General features: G+C 36.2%; 1 protein-coding gene across 1 annotated transcript; it reads left to right on the plus strand.

Moving 5' to 3' along the window:
- The first annotated feature begins 1,344 nt into the window (after nt 1-1,344).
- Nucleotides 1,345-11,436, plus strand: LOC145635832 (telomere repeat-binding factor 4-like). Its single transcript, XM_081687198.1, has 6 exons — nt 1,345-1,555; nt 2,972-3,210; nt 4,409-4,484; nt 8,656-8,745; nt 10,672-10,942; nt 11,023-11,436. Exons 1-6 carry the CDS (start codon nt 1,406-1,408, stop codon nt 11,049-11,051), a joined length of 855 nt encoding a protein of 284 aa, XP_081543324.1. The 5' UTR covers nt 1,345-1,405; the 3' UTR covers nt 11,052-11,436.
- Nucleotides 11,437-17,233: the final 5,797 nt, after the last annotated feature.

The raw sequence follows: 17,233 nt of genomic DNA on the forward strand, positions 1-17,233 counted from the left end.
GTGTTATTTTCGTTGCTTATTTTTATCCGTGTATTTCAAAATTTTAATTCATGTATTTCGTATTTTACTAATCTTTTATATTAATGTGAAAATGTATTAGTTGACGTATTTTTGTTCGATTAATAATAATAATAATAATAAACATATTTTACAAACTAAAATAATAATTAAGTGTGTAAATAGGAGAGAGAATATATGTTGGGGTATATCTAAATAGGAGAGAGTATATGGGAAAGGATACTCATTAATGTTGAAAATATTTAAGAAAGAGGATAAGTAAAAGGATGGAGATAGAGGGAAGTGATGTGGAAGAAAGAGAGTGTGATGTGTCAAGTGGAGGGAAAGAGAGAGAAATTGGGAAAGGATTGTTACATCCTTCCCATTGCTGATGCTCACGGAGTATTTTTTTAAATTTCTTCTATTTTGATCCTTGATGGTATATTTATTTTTATTTTTTTATTTCACATTTAATAATTTTTCATTCACCAATTATGTTAGGTTGATCCTTGATGGTATATTTATTTTTATTTTTTTTATTTCACATTTAATAATTTTTCATTCACCAATTATGGTAGGTATTATGGTAGGTTGAAAGATATATATATATATATATATATATATATATATATATATATATATATATATATATATATATATATATATATATATATATATATATATATATATATATATATATATATATATATATATTCATTTTTATTTACAAAAAATAATCACTTATACATTAAAAAGTAATTACTTAGGGCCTGTTCTCTTACGTTGAAATTCAGTTCAATTCAGTTCAGTTCAACTCCTAATTTCCTTCTCTTATAAAATATTCATTTCAGTTCAGTTCAGTCCAGTTCAGCTCAATTCAGTTCAGCTGAGTTTAGTCAATGAGAACAAGCCCTTAATTAGATATCTAAGTTGGTAAATATACTTCCTCCGTTCTTTTATTATTGCACCGCTTGCCTTTTTAGGAAGTTTCACAAATATTGTACCATTTCTTTTTTAGGAAAAAAATTATTTGTGTTCACACTATAAATACACAACATACCCTTACCTTTTACACTTACTTTTTAGTTTATCAATATGTCACATAGACAATTTTGTATTTTTACTTTCTCTCTCTTACTTTTTTCAACTACCAAAATATTTACACCCAATCCCTATGGTGCAATAATAAAAAAACGGAGGAAGGATATTCTTTCAAAAAAACAAAAAAGTTGGTAAATATATTGTGATACGTGTCTTTTAGAATATAGTTATTGATTATTAATCACAGTTATACCCCCACTGTGTTCCATTGTTCCAAATACATCGGCAGCCGCCACTCACACCTCTCGGCTCTCAAAAATCGAAATTTTCAGCGGTCGGGTGAAATTGAGGAGAGAGAAAAAGAGAGATGGGAAATCCGAAGCAAAAGTGGACGTCCGAAGAAGAGGAGGCGCTACGAGCAGGTGTCGCTAAACACGGCCCTGGTAAATGGAAATTGATCCAGAAAGATGTCGAATTCAACAAATTTCTCCATTCTCGCTCCAATATCGACCTCAAGGTTTATTATTTTTTCTGCAAATTGCCTTTTCTTTTTCGTTGAATCTTGTTTTTGTCATATGTATTTTTTTTGGGGGGCTTTAATTTGATGTTTTATTATTATTTTTAAATTTTTTTTTTTGGCTTTAATTTGATGTTTTATTGTTTTGGTGTTGATTCTCTGTTGAAGCAACCAATTTTGGTGGAATTTCGTTTTATTATTGTCACTGGGATTAAATTAGGTTTAAATATTTGGTTATTCATTGTTTTTACTTGTAATACCTCTCATTTAATAATTGTCCATGCATTATTTTGATCATAATATCTTTAATAACCAATAATAAATAAAAGTTATAAGTTAATTGTAAATTGAGGCAAATCTAACTTAGATTTCACGTGACTATCTGTTCCTTAGAGCTGCTCTGTATTGCTGTGCCCTGCCGCGCAGTGTGTGAAAGCCTAGCCCTGCTCTGTACTACTCTGTCCTGCCCTACTCTGCCTAGAAGCTCAAAAGAACATGGCCTATATAAATCATCAAACTCGGTCAGAGTATGTGAATAGTGTAAAAGTTAGTGAAAACAGAGAAAGACCTTGTTCACCTCACCTTAAAAAAAATAATAATATTAAGTAAAAATTATTATGATTTCATATGCAATAAAGTAGATTAATTGATTTACTATAATAAACTTTGATATTGCAAAATTTATAATGGTTGAAAAAGCCGTTTTTGCATCAGGCTTGGAAATGATAAGTCTGTATTCCTCAACTGTGATTCTCTAAATTTGCTGGGTGTGAATCAATGTGTTTTTGTTGAAATTCGAATGTATTTTTGATTAGTGTTATCAAACAGCTTATGCCCCCATAAGCTAAAATATTGGAACTAGGGTTTGTCCCTTCAAATAATAGAACATTTTGACAAACCTTGATGTGTCTGTTAACTTTTGATTACGCAGTAGCTTCAAATTTTCATTAGTTTAGGTGATGAAGTCCCACATCAAGAATTTTAGCGTACATTTTTATGTAACCAGCTTGACTCCTTTTAATTTTCCTATATCTTGCATAACAACTCTTTATTAGGCATTTACTACTCTAGTTAGGCATTTACACTTTGTTTGGATTGAAGGAAATGGAGGGAAAGGAAGGGGAGGGAAATGGAGGGATGGATTATTTTTCGTTTGGATAACAAATGAGGAAGGAAGGGAGTTGGAGGGGAGGCAAATGGAGGCATTGTAAGAAATTTGGAAAGAAAACTCATCATTCTCCCCCCCCCCTCCTCTCCCCACCCCACCCCTTTTTTTCCTTCCCCTTCCTTTATATAAACACACTGTTAGTCCATAATTCATTTACTTGCTGCGTCGATGTATATTCTGTGTTTGATAGAATTATTCACTAGTATCAATTAGGTTTGATAAATTAATATGTTGTATTGCTGACACAGGACAAATGGAGGAACATGAGTGCTGCAGTTCAAGGCTCTAGGGACAAACTAAGGCCTCCGAAGCCAAAGCCTGTTCAAGATGCTCCTGCTGCTCCTTCTGTCCCCATGCAGGCTCCTGCTGCTCCTTCTGTCCCTGTGCAGGCTCCTACTGTTCATGTGCCTGTCGTACATGAATCACCAGCTGATCATGTCAAGGATGATTTTGGCAAGGACTTGCCTGATGCAAAAAACGGTCCCAGGTACTAGCAAATATAAAAATTTTCAAGATTGTGGGTGTTTATCGGAATATTTTTTTTCTATTATACTTGTAACCTATGTTAACAGACTCGAAAGTTTTCTTCACATACTTATGTCGACATGACATGGCATGAAATCTGGGTAAGATCTGGCAGATTGCACTCTAACACTATTAATTTTGATCTGGGACTATGATAACCCTAGATCTACTTATCAACACATTCGTTCACAAGGTCAAGTTGTAAAATATTAGGGGTCTTGTTTTGAACTAGCTGTTTCCCGGTCATGTTTTTTTTGCTCAGATTGATATGAATATTTTCTGCTATCTGCCTATCTCTGTCCACAATGACTATTTCAAAACTGTGTAAAAAAAAAAAAAACTTGCTGGATAAGGTTTGATCAAATTCCTTTCTGCCAGCGAATATGCCTAAATTTCTCTGTCGAGAAGTCACTACCATTGTGCCACTCCTTGATATTCATGTCTATGTATAGTTTGTATTATCTGCCATGGACAACCAAACTCAGATAACAATTGCTCTCACTTTAAACTGTGGAAGCAGGGATTGGCAGGAACTTGGGTTTCTTCTCAGCTACCCTGATCACAATCATCATATTCTATAGATGACCTCTGTTAAAAAACTCTGTGGATTGTATTACCCTTTGCTTCTGCGAGGGAAAAAAAACTCCTTAGTTAGCTTGTATTCAGCCATGTTTTCTATATCAAGCTAGATGAAAAGATATCTCATCAAGAGGCTGATTGTTATCGAAATGGGCCCCTCTTTATTTCTAGAACGAGTGGATGTTCATTTTGGAAGGAATTTGCATCCGAAAACCATGAAAGAATTTCATTCTCTGTGAAGATGGTTGATTCCAAGATGATTATGAGAGGTAGGATCTTTGGCAATTAAACTAGAGATTCGGCTTGGTACCTCTAGACACCAGCAGCTTTGAGTTTTGAATGAGCAGGAGGCTGGGTATTTATGCAGTAGGAATCATCATAAATAATAGTGTTAAGACTGTTAGTTGCTGTAGTGGCTGAGTCCAGTAAGTAAAAGACCTTTCATCTGGACAATACATTGGGCCATTGTGATTCAAATATGCAAAATGGATTGTTTTATTTGGAAGGAAACAGCTGCTAGTGAATCTATTAGGTATCTGTGATGAATTGTGTACAATCTGACTCTTTTGCTCCTGTAACAGGTATAATGAAATGATCTTTGAAGCCCTTGAAGAACAAAATGGAATGGATATTGGTTCAATTTTAGCTCATATTGAGGTGTGTTCCAGCAGATCCTTTTTTTCCTTCCTATCATTCTCTTCTCTTATTTGCAGTATTGCACATTTTATGAGGTGAACCTTGCATCATGCTTTGTTTTTTTGATGATCTAATTCTGCTGCTACTCTTCCTTCTTTGAGTCAAGAATTCATATAGCACTCGCTGTATTGATGTATTATTCGAATTCTCTTTAGTGTAGAAAATTATGCTATTATTTTCTTTGAACATGCATTATGAATGTCAAAATCATATAGAACTTAGAGTATGGCATGGAATATTTCACTTCATAATCTTGTAGAAGATACATAATAATAATAATAATAATAAAAATAAAAATATCAAGATGACATAGGCTGACATATCATATACTACCTCCATTCTTTAATGTTTATTACGTTTTCCACATTTCCGTTCCTTTTTATTCTTTACACTTTTCTTTATACCATATATTATGAATTGTTATGCTTTCACCCTCTTATCCTACACAAGGACCAACCTCTTGCCCCTTTTTTCTTGTCCCACACATTACCTACATTAACCCTATATACTCTTAAATAGACTTGGTTTACATTAATTTATTGTGGACCACTAATATTAGAGGCTCTTTTGTTGTTTAGTAATAAAAATATAGTTCACTATGTTAAAAAAAAGTCACTAACACACTATGTTCAAATAAAAGTTATTGTTTTACAATAAAGGTCATGAACTCATGAGTCATGACTCATAAGTTAATTAACATTTTAATATTGGTTAATATAAATAATCAAGGCCACATGTGTGGACCTGAGGTCCATAATAATATTATTGTGAACCAAGTCCACATAAGAATTTTCTCTTTACACACTTTTTTTTTTTCCCTTGTCCAATTAGTAATCGTAAGAGCACTCACATTAGTGAGCAAAAAAAAAAAAATTTGCTCATTCTCTCTCTAGCCACTTTCTCTCTCTTCCCAACCAATTTGCTCATGAGTATTTTTGGTGAGGAAATTTTATCCCATTAGTGATCAAATAAGAATTGAATTACTCATGAGCATTTTTCATTTTCCTCATTGATGTAGTATCATTTCTACCAAATTTGCTCACCATTTTTGCTCATGAGCAAAAAATTGCTCACTGATGTGAGTGCTCTAAAGAACATTTAGGAACAAAAGTAGTATTTAGGCTTCTCATTTCCACATAATTTATAATCCTAGATAATAATTTTAAAGAAGAATCCATAGTCTAAATGGGTACAAGTCTTGTAATTTTGTGATGAATATGTAGTTTGTGGTTTGGCCGGATATCCATATTAATACAAGCTGGATAGGGAGCATTTTATAACTATTCAGAAGTTATGTGCTGTGGTGTCTTTGAAATCAAGCTCTTGTGGGTTGTGGCACTTTTTACAAGCATGTACCCTGTATTATTTATCACTTCTAAATGTTTCCATTGTATACCAAGTATTACCCTTATCAATCATTGTGGATTGGTAAAAGTTACGATCAAGATAGTGAGCACTACGTAAAGCACTTTTTTATTCACTACAAAATATAAAGCAAATTACTTTTTACATAATCTAAACTATGACAAATGAAGAAGGATGGAAGTTTTTTTTTTTTTTTTTTTTTTTTTTTGGGGGGGGGTCTGGTTAACATCTTCAGACATTTGATAGTATACACTTGACACAAGTTCCAACATAACCAGAAAGCATTTGCTTGTAAAATTTTGTCTGCATACTGCTGTTATACATGTCATATGCTCAAATATCATCTTCAACCCATATTATGATGCTCTAAACACTTCCCCTCTTTTTAGGGCTATATTTAATAAAAGAAAAATATGACCTTCAAAAAGATTTAATGGGATTCTGTAGCAGGATTTCACACTCTTATTCTTTATATATCAATTTATAAACCTCCGTTACTAAATGATAGTTACATTTACTAGTAACATCTGAAGTGAAAGAGGGTAGGAGAGGAGGGAGTGTAGGGGTGTATGTATATTTTAGTTAAAAGCAGTAGAGAGTGATGTAATTGGGGTTTGTGTAATAATAAGTTTACTTAAATACTTCCTCCGTTTCTATTTAGTTGACGCGTTTGATTTAGGCACATATATTAAGGAGAGGAGAGAGAGTGAGAGAGAATGAAAAAGCAAGTGGGGTAGCTTGTAAATGCAAGGTAAAAAATTTACCCCAAAAGGTAACGTGTCAACTTAAAAAAAACTTCCTAAAAAGGAATACGTGTCAACTAAAAAGAAACGGAGGTAGTAGGAAATAAAGCAAAAGTGTTGCCAATAAAAAGGATTGGGCATAAGTAGAAAGCGTAACCAATAAATAAGACAAAGGTATTGTATCTTTATATAGTCTCATTATTTTCTTTCCTGTGTCTACGTGGTTGGAATGGGAGTTCAGTAGTTCACATTCATTAAAAAAAAAAAAAATTGGTCTGGAAAGTAGTCTTATACCTTGTTCTGTACTGTTCTTGCCTCTATGGTTTCTATCATTATTTTGGGGTAATCTTCTTCCATTTTAGGTAAAATTACAAAATAGAGATCTATGGGATAATCTGTTGGGTATATTTAGAGTCTATCTTTTTGTTGGATCCTTCTTATCACACTTTCAGAGTTCACAACGTGATTGGGAGATGTTCAGAGGTCTAAGTTTCACCCATCTCGGAAGGTTGTTAATTTTGAAGATTTTTGTATGGAAAATGCAGATTCTGGAGTATGAGAAAAAGTTTGTTGCCTAATTCTCGTGCCATGTGTTTGTGAAAGCAAAGCTATTATTTTGACCTTGCTCGTAGTTGCGTGTCTTGTTTTTGAAGATTGTATGTTTCTTTGTTACTTAGGTCTGTTGCTGTGTTGGTGTTGTACCCTGTGTTATACCTGTGCCAGAAATGGTTTTGGTCTCTCAAAGTAAGCTGTGAAACTAAGGAAACTTCAATGCATCACATCCAAGTCCACACTTTGGCCATTTCAAATACCTTGTCTTATTGTTGTTTTCTCTCTTCATAAATTTACAAAGATACTTTCTAATAAAAAAAATTAACATAGTTGCAAATAGAGGAGGCTGATTTTCAGCATCTGCAAGTATCTTATGTGAGATTTACGAGACATGATGGGTTTGGTTTTTTATTATTAGAGAGGACTGCTTGAACCTTCAGAAATCTGGCAATCTAATTGAACTTCATTGTAGCTAAATTAGTTTGACATGTTTCTCTTTAAACCCATGTTACAATTAATTTCAATGTCCATGTGGATGTACCAAATGGTTGGCACTCTGTTTTATGTGACATTTTCCTACAGGACTGGGAACCTAATTAGACTTTATTGTGGATTTGTGGGACAATATTTTTTTTCAAACGATTGATCCATGTACCTTTTGAATGAACTAACTGGATAAAGTTCTGTTTTGTGTGACATCTTGATGTTAGAGGAATTCTGGTCCTCTCCTTATCTGTAGTGTTTTGTTCCTTTATTGACCAAATTTTCTCTTACTCCCCCCCCACCAAAAAAAAAGTGTGTCATCGTATATTTTTAATTGGGCTGGCCAAAAAGTTTTGAAGGGATATGCTTCTTGGATCCGCCAAAAGTTTTGTACTCAGATATGACATTGTTATGACCATCTAGGTTCTCTATTTTTGAAGGGTCACACCTTTGCCTAACAACTTACATTCCTAATTCTGTTTATTACTTCTGCTCTGCTTAAAGCCTTGATAGAGTTCGTCTCCACAATTCCCACTTACTTTCCACATCTTCTTTCATCTCATTAATTAACACAATATCATCCGCAAATATCGTGCACCATGTAATCAAATCTTGAATTGAACTTTTCAATTTGTCCATGACTATGGATAAAAGAAAAGGGATGAGTGTGGTTAGATATTGTTGTGTCTACTGGCTATAATTAGATTTCTGATTAGTCAGTTCTCCATCATACTGTGGGAGAGCAATATACCGCACAACATATCCATATTATTGTGAAGCCAAAAAACTTCATGAGTTTGTAGCTAATTAAATATTTACCATAGTAATATCTGTTGGTTGAGAAGTGGAACTCTATCAAGAACCCAAATGCATTAACTTTATGGATATAGTTTTCCTTAGGATTTCATAATCTTACGTTATTATCGAAACCTTTGACATTCACTTGTGTAAATAAACTAATTTCATTTTCCTATATATAATTTGTGCAGAAAAGAAGTGATGTTCCGGTACCGCAAAATTTTAGGAAACAGTTGGGGGCAAGGTTGAGAAGACTCTGTTCTCAGGATAAACTTGAGAAGGTAAAACTTTAACTTTTAATTAGCTGATTTCTCTTCTTTGGAAAAAAGAGTCAAGGTTTTATACATAATGTTTGTTTTCCAGTAATTATGCACGTGTGTCATGACATGGTAAAGTCGTATCCCCTAATCAAAAGTAATTCCTAAATCCTCTAACTAATGTAGATAGGGAAGTAGGGTCGAATCCACCTAGAAACGAGTCTTTCTATTCCTGATTAATTAAAGTAATCTAAATTATAAAGTAACCAATATGTAAATTTGGATATGAAACTAAACTACAAAGATTAATAATAAAGAGAAAACAATGAATAAAAGGATCTAGGGCATAGGTTCACCAATAAATAATATTCCAGGGTAAAACATAATAATCAATCATCAATGCATACATTAATCAGATCATGCTACGTATTACAATCACACAATTAATTTACCGGTATTAAATCTCATCTTTCGAATCTCGACTCGACCATTTATAAATTAACTTGCCTATTGAAACTAGACCTAAACATCAATTCTCATATGTCGAATCTCGAATCAATATTGTTAAACTCATGCATAAAAGATTTGCGCAAATCTAGTCACAGAGCATTAAATCAATCAATAGGAAATTAATGTAGCATTGACAATTAACAACAATAAATTACCCCTTCATATTATTTATGGATCCCCACAAACCCTAGATTTAAAACTACTCACACATAATTAAAACTAAACAAATCAAAGTAATAAAACAAAACATGATCAAAGGAATAAAATAAATAACTAAGATTAAGAGAAGAGAAATCGTTACCAAAATAAATCTGGAATTAAGAATAGAGTTAAGAACAAAGTATAAGAGAGGGAAACTAATCTCAAAGCTAAGTAGAGAGAGAAAATCTAAGAAAAATAATTAAGAGAGAGTAAAAGAAGGTCAAAGAAGGTCCTAAACTCGTTTTACGGAGAAGTATTTATACTCCGTAAGAATCCTAAACTAAAACAAACTTAAACGACGCTAATCGTCTCCTAACAATAACACGCGCTCGATCGGGCGCGCCTTTTTCCTCCAAGTATGAATCTCGCGCCCGGGCGCGAGTTCGGGCGCCAGCCTCTTTCGCCGGGCGGCACTCTTGGGCCACTATTTGGACTACGATTGGGCTCCAATTCTTCGGGCCAATCTGGGTTTCCTCTTCGGGTCTTGAATACTCGGTCCAAATGCCCCTGTATCATATATACCGAGCCCTTAATCACTGGTTTGATGGCTCTAACCGGCCCTAGGCTACAAAAACTGGTCGTGCTTCTCCGATGCTCGTAATTGCTCCATAATGTCTCGGGAAAATACTCCAAAAGTGCAAATCTCTGCAAAAGTCAACCAAATCTACGAAAACATTAGAAAACACCAATTAGTAATAAAAGTGGCTCTAAAGAGCCAAAAACACTAGTAATTATGACCAAGGGACGGGGGTAAAATATTATATAAAATAGACACATCATGTCACTGCATTTCTCATTTTTGTTTATTATGCTGCTCTAAGATAAAAATTAGAAAGTTGCAGAACTTACAAAGGTACAAGGCACGTGCCTCAGTTGTATTTTTAAATTCCATTTAATCTTTCTTTATCATACTTGCAACCAACCACTTTAAAGAAATTAATGGGATTTGGATTGTTAAGCAAGTAGATTCGTCATTCTCTTGATAAGATAAGCAGCAAGCACTCACATTCTTAATGATATTTGTGTGTGTGTGTGTGTTTTCCCCCTTATACCCATCTGTAAATATTCCAAGAACATAACCTTCTCTGTATTTACTAACTTGTGACCTATGCTGAGAAATTTGAACAGGGGTATATCCAAGTAGTTGGGATGTAGGATGTAAATATGATGATTGTTGTCTTTTTGACTAGAGTGCCTGCATAGTGCCCTGGTTGAAATCTGTATGGTTTGGGATTGCAGGTTGATAGCCACTTCAGGCTTAAAAATAATACATTGGAGACAAATGCTAGCGGTCAGAAAGGCATCTGGGCTAGACAGCATCCACCCATTGTCTATTCTAAGGCTGGTGAGTCGGTAGAAGAAGCAGCAAAGACTGCAGCCTACAAGGTTGTTGAAGCAGAATACACTTCATCAATAGCAGCTGAAGCTGTGAAGGATTTGGAGAAATTCTTAAAGTTGGCAGAAGAAACAGATTCAGTTCTGCAGATGGCAAAAGAGATCTTTGAAAGATGTAAAGCTCCATTTTTTAAGCTCTTCATTTGTTCCCTTCTCTGCTTATGCAGTCCTTCATCTTCTATTTTTTGGTTGCAGGTACTTGTGGTGAACTCCTTGTTGCATGATATGTCAGAGTGGGATTTACATATTGAACTGATATCAACAACAGTTTCTCGAGTAAATATGCAACAATAGCATGTTCCTCAGCATAAAGTTGGAACGTAGTGCATAGTTCGCAGCTTCTTGTCTCTCCAGGAGCTGCAGTGCTGCAGCATGCTCCTTAGTTGTGTTAGAGAACAAATTGAAGTTGAAATTTTCTTGCAGTTGAAATTTTCTTAGTGAGCAGCACAGATAACTGTATCATCTAAGTGTGTAAATATAAATCGTAGTTGGAAGATCATGAAAATTGCATCTCTTAGTTTTGTCCATTTTTATGTGATTTTTTTCCCTCTAAATTAGCATTGTGCTACTAATCCAGTTCAAGAGTCATTTATTGTTGATTTTGTTTTATTATTAGTGTGCACTTTTACATAATTGCTAGAACTCTAATCAAGTGTTAGGATTTCTTAGGAAATTTTACTAAATTTGTGACTTATTTTTCTCCATTACACAAGGTGAAAGGGTCAAAATGACTTATGTTTTCGCCACAAATCGACCAGGTAATTAATACACACATCCTACAAAAGATATGTGATTGTTTTTGACTGGTGGTTTTAGAGCGTATTTGATTGTTTAATCCAGCATGGGTTTAGGGAAGGATAATACAGTCAAATCTTGAGAGTGAATTCTTGAATCAGTTTCCAATAAACAATTGAGTAAAAAACAAAGGGTATAGTTATTAGTTAGTATGGAATTCCAAAATATGCTATTAAAAAAAAAGAGAATTCCAAAATATATGTATACATTACTACGAAGAGAAATTTGCAAATTACATATGCTTGGTTTAGGACAAGGCGGATAACAGCTGAGAGAGATCAATTTAGGATTACAAGACCAAAATTGGGCAATCCTCCCTCGAATGAAAATTAATAAGAAAACCACTTCTTTAAAGATAGGGAAACATAATAAGACATTTGTGAATTGTGATGAGATATTCCCAACAAAATTACACATAAATCTTACCTTTACTTAAGTGAGGAACACCCAGTCAATCAGGCTGATTGACAAAAAATGTAAATCAGTCCCATTTGTGGGCCATGATCTGTCAGAAGAAATAATTAAATAATGCCTTGTACGGACGATAATTGTAAGAAAGCAACGGAACCAATTTGCACGTTAGGAACGGACGTTAATAACGTCGTTTACCTTTTTTTTTTTTTTTTTTTTCTTTTTTCTTTTATGAAACACCCAAAATTTAATCCTAGCTGATTTACTCCGTAGAAAAAATTATTGTTGCTCCTTGATCCTCACCTCGATCTTCATTGGAACACTGGTGTACTCCTTCCCAGTTCGAGGGATGACAGAGTAGAAGTTCAATCTCCCATTGTTTTGGTCGTTTACCCAGGTAGATTAATTCATTTTTGAAGATTTAAATTGATAATTTGTTGTGAGCAGATCTGGTCAGTGACTGGATTAAATTTTTCTAATGAGAGTTTGATAACACACACAGTGGACTTAAAACTTCATGGGGGTCATTAAATTTACTTTTTTACTTTCTCAAAAAAAAAAAAAAAAAAAAAAAAACATCCATTTTTAACAGTGGATTGAGAAATTCATTTTCAACAGTAAATAAAAAATTTTAACTAACAAATAATTAATGGGGAACCATATACTCGAGCAATTCGACCACGTACCACAGATATCAATGAAGTCGGTGAGTTAATTGGACTGCCGCAGCGCCTTGACTCAAATTCAAGCGACGTAATTGGCTCCAAATTCAGTAAAACCACAGCCACTACAATTTAAACTCAAAATCGCAGAGTTTATGAATTATCTTCGGATCGAATTAGTTGAATTCAACTGGAATTGCTCGAAGAAGTTGATTTTCAGTGGAGTTCGAATTAGAGTTTCGAAAGGGAAAGTGAAGGAAATTTTGTCTTCTGTTCATCATGTACAAACGGCAGGGTTACGACCTTGACTAACCCAACGTTAGTCAATATTTGCCATGTCAATCTGCCATCCCAATTATATCTGGATACACTTACATATTTACCCCTCACTAAATCATTGAAAAGACGAAATTACCCCTTGATTGACAAAGTTTGTAACTCAGCCTGATTAACCTGTATTTCCTCTACTTTATTTGCTCAAAAAGAGCGGAGTTACTTTCTTATTTTTAGTTGAATTGAGTTGATGAAAGAGAAAAGTGGCCGGGGTTAGTTGTAGTGATTGTGAGAGAGAAAAGTGGCGAGGGTTAGATGTAGTGATTGTGAGAGTAAAGTTGTGACCTTTACAGTAAAAAATGATATAGGACAAACTTAAAGGAAAGGATAAAAATAGAAATGGAACAACTATTTAGGGACAAAAGAAGTCTATTTAGTTCAATAAATACAAAGTCATAACGTCTATGAGATGTCTCCACTTTAGGTACATTGTATTATTGAAGTACAGCCTAACATCAAAAATCAATCAATCAAAGCCTTAATCCCAAAAGTGGGGTCGGCTAACATGAACCAAATTTGATTATTCCGTGTAGTCATCAACATAAATCTTTCTCCTCCATCCCTTACGATCCAAAACTTCATCCTCACGTAAATCCATGCACTTCATATCCTTCCTCACTCCTTCCAACCAAGTCATCTTTGGTCTCCCTCTTCCTCGTTTAATCCCTCCATGGTCCCACTCTTCCACTCTTCGCACCGGTGCACCCTCGGGTCTCCGTCTTACATGTCCAAACCAACGCAGACGATTTTCCCTTAATTTATCTACAATGCCCGCCACACCTACTTTCTTGCGAATAACCTCATTTCTGATTCTATCTCTTAAAGTGTTTCCACACATCCACCTTAACATGCGCATTTCCGTAACCTCCATCTTTTTAATATGCTCTTTCTTAGAAGCCCAACATTCTGTACCATAGAGCAACACTGGTCTTATGGCAGTCCTGTAGAATTTTCCCTTCAACTTTAAGGGAATGCTGCGGTCGCATAGCACTCCCGTGGCCGCTCTCCATTTAAGCCACCCTGACTTAATCCTGTGGGTCACGTCTTGATCAATGTCACCATTCTTCTGGATGATCGACCCTAGGTACTTAAAACATTCACTCATGGTCAAATCCTTTCCATCCAAACTCACCACTTCATTGCTTGTCCCCCTCTGAGTGCCAAAACGACATACCAAATATTCAGTCTTACTCCGACTTAGCTTAAACCCTCTAGATTCCAACCTTTGCCTCCATTGCTCCAACTTGACATTAACCCCATCCTTAGTCTCATCCACCAAAACGATATCATCTGCGAACAGCATACACCATGGAACCTCATCTTGAATTGGTCTAGTTAATTCGTCTAGAACCGTTGCAAAAAGAAAAGGGCTTAATGCAGACCCTTGATGCAATCCGATTGTAATAGGGAAATCTTTTGTCAACCCTCCGCATGTCCTCACATTTGTTGACACATCCCGATACATATCCTTAACTAGGTCTACATACCTTCGTGGGGTACCTTTCTTCAACATTGCCCACCAAAGTATCTCTCTTGGCACCTTGTCATATGCCTTCTCTAAATCAATAAAGACCATATGAAGATCTTTCTTCTTTACCCTATAAAACTCCATCATTTGTCTTATCAAATGGATTGCCTCCATAGTAGATCTCCCAGGCATAAAACCAAATTGGTTATCTGAAATGCTTGTGCATGCCCTCAACCTTTGTTCAATCACCCTTTCCCACAACTTCATAGTATGGCTCATAAGCTTAATTCCTCGATAGTTAGAACAATCTTGAGCGTCTCCTTTGTTTTTATAAACCGGGACCAAGGTGCTCTTCCTCCAATCTTGTGGGATCCTTGTAGCCGTCCATATCTTGTTGAAAAGGTTTGTTAACCAATCAATACCAATCTTACCCAAACACCTCCACACCTCTATCGGTACCCCATCAGGGCCAACCGCCTTCTTAGGTTTCATCTTCCTCAGTGCAATCTCCACCTCTACTCTCCTAATCCTTCGCACATACTCCATGTTGATTTCTTCATCACTCATAGAGGTATCTCCTATCACAACTCCATTACTTCCATTAAATAATTCATCGAAGTACCCCTTCCACCTGTCCTTGATGCCCTCCTCTTGCACTAGGACCATTTGGTTCTTATCTTTGACACACTTCACCATGCCAATATCCTTCCTTGCCTCTTGTCTTCTCTTTGCCATCTTATAAATGATCCTTTCTCCCTCCTTGGAATCAAGCTTTTCATAAACCTCCTGATATGCCTTTTCTTTTGCTTGGCGAACAGCTGCCTTTGCCTTACTCTTAGCCTCCTTATACGCTGCAAAGGTTTCATCACTCCTACATTTTCCTAAGGCTTGATAGCATTCCCTTTTTTGCTTAATTACTGCTTTCACCTCTTCATTCCACCACGAAGTATCTCTCTGTACCGAAGTTCTTCCCCTTACTTCCCCTAAGACCTCTTTGGCCACTCTTAGGAAACAGTTCTTCATTCGTAACCAGGTCATGTCCGGATCCACCTCTCCATCCCAATCCGCTTCTTCAATTACCTTTTCTGTAAAAACCTTAGCTTTTGCATCCCTTAGGGTCCACCATCTTATCCTTGGTTCTTCTTGTCTAACTTTTTTCTTCGCCTTCTCTTTCAGACGAATAGTCATTACCAATAGCCGGTGTTGGGTGACCACACTCTCCCCTGGGATAACCTTACAGTTTATGCAACTTTGTCTATCTATGCTCCTTGTGAGCAGGAAGTCTATTTGAGTTGCATTTGCTCCATTCCGAAAAGTTATCAAGTGTGAATCCCTCTTCTTAAACCAAGTATTAGCCAAAATTAAATCATATGATTGGGCAAAATCCATAATAGCTTCACCACCGGCGTCCCTCTGCCCATACCCAAAGCCTCCATGGACACTCTCATAGCCATCTCGGCTCGCCCCAACGTGCCCATTTAGATCCCCTCCAATATATAACTTCTCTGAGTGGTGGACACCCTGCACCACCTCGTCTAGGTCCTCCCAAAATTGTCGTTTCTCTTCTGCATCTAAACCCACTTGGGGAGCATAAGCACTGATAACATTCACAATCTCCTTGCCACATAGCAACTTCAGCCTTATCAACCTATCGTTCTTCCGATAGACCTCGATCACCTCTTTTGCCAACCTCTCATCGAGAACCACACCAACTCCGTTCCTAGCTCCACCATTCCTTGTTCTGTGGCTCGTTTCTTGCCCAACATACCATACCTTATACCCCAAAACCAAGCCTCGAGCTCCTTCTCCTGTCCATCTTGTCTCTTGGAGGCACATGATGTTCACGCGTCGTCTTTTCATTACTTCTACCAATTCTGCTGATTTTCCCGTAAGAGACCCCACATTCCAAGAACCAATCCGCAAACTAAATTCTTTTCTCCCACGCTCCCTCCTGATCCCAACTCCAAGTCCTTGATTATTTGACACCACAATTGGGCAATATGGCGCGTCGCTTCTGGGCGACGACCTAGCAACCCTTACATACTTATCACTGCACCCGGGTCTGGGAAGTGCAGCGCGTCGCTCAGTAGGGAACGCCCCAATGGCACGCCCTTGCTCATTTGACACCACACTCGGGCAATGTGGCGCGTCGCTTCTGGGCGACGACCTAGCAACCCTTGCATACTTATCACTACACCCGGGTCTAGGAAGTGCAGCGCGTCGCTGAGTAGGGAACGCCCCCACGAAAATATCTGTTTGGCTCATGTCATGGGATGTGACGAAGTTTTATACTGGCTGTCACTGGCCTACCGTAACCCTCCTCCTTTATCCAGGCTTGGGACTGGCAGCGGGAAACCCACTGGCGGAGTTACAGCCTAACATCAAAGAATGAAAAAAAAAAGTATACCTTACAAATGTTACAATCATACATAGAAAGCATTAGTGTATTTTGTGAAATAGTTCTACTTTTCTATGGATGCTTGAGTAAAAAAATCTATATGGTATATATGTTACTCTGCAAATATATCACATAACAACATAATGAGCATAACAATACCAAAACAGAACGATTATAAAGTAATCATTTGTTGATTATTCTCAAATGCTTTGTTGCTTCTATGTTAATGTGTATGAAAAATGCTCGAGAGTGGATGTGATGGAGCTTACCATCCTTCCTAGATGTACTGATTTTGTTGTTACAAGCGATGATACAACAGTGGCACAACACGCCCAAGCA

The sequence above is a fragment of the Chenopodium album genome, chromosome 6 (genome assembly GCF_948465745.1).
Source record: "Chenopodium album chromosome 6, dcCheAlbu1.1, whole genome shotgun sequence".
Classification (NCBI taxonomy): Eukaryota; Viridiplantae; Streptophyta; class Magnoliopsida; order Caryophyllales; family Amaranthaceae; genus Chenopodium; species Chenopodium album.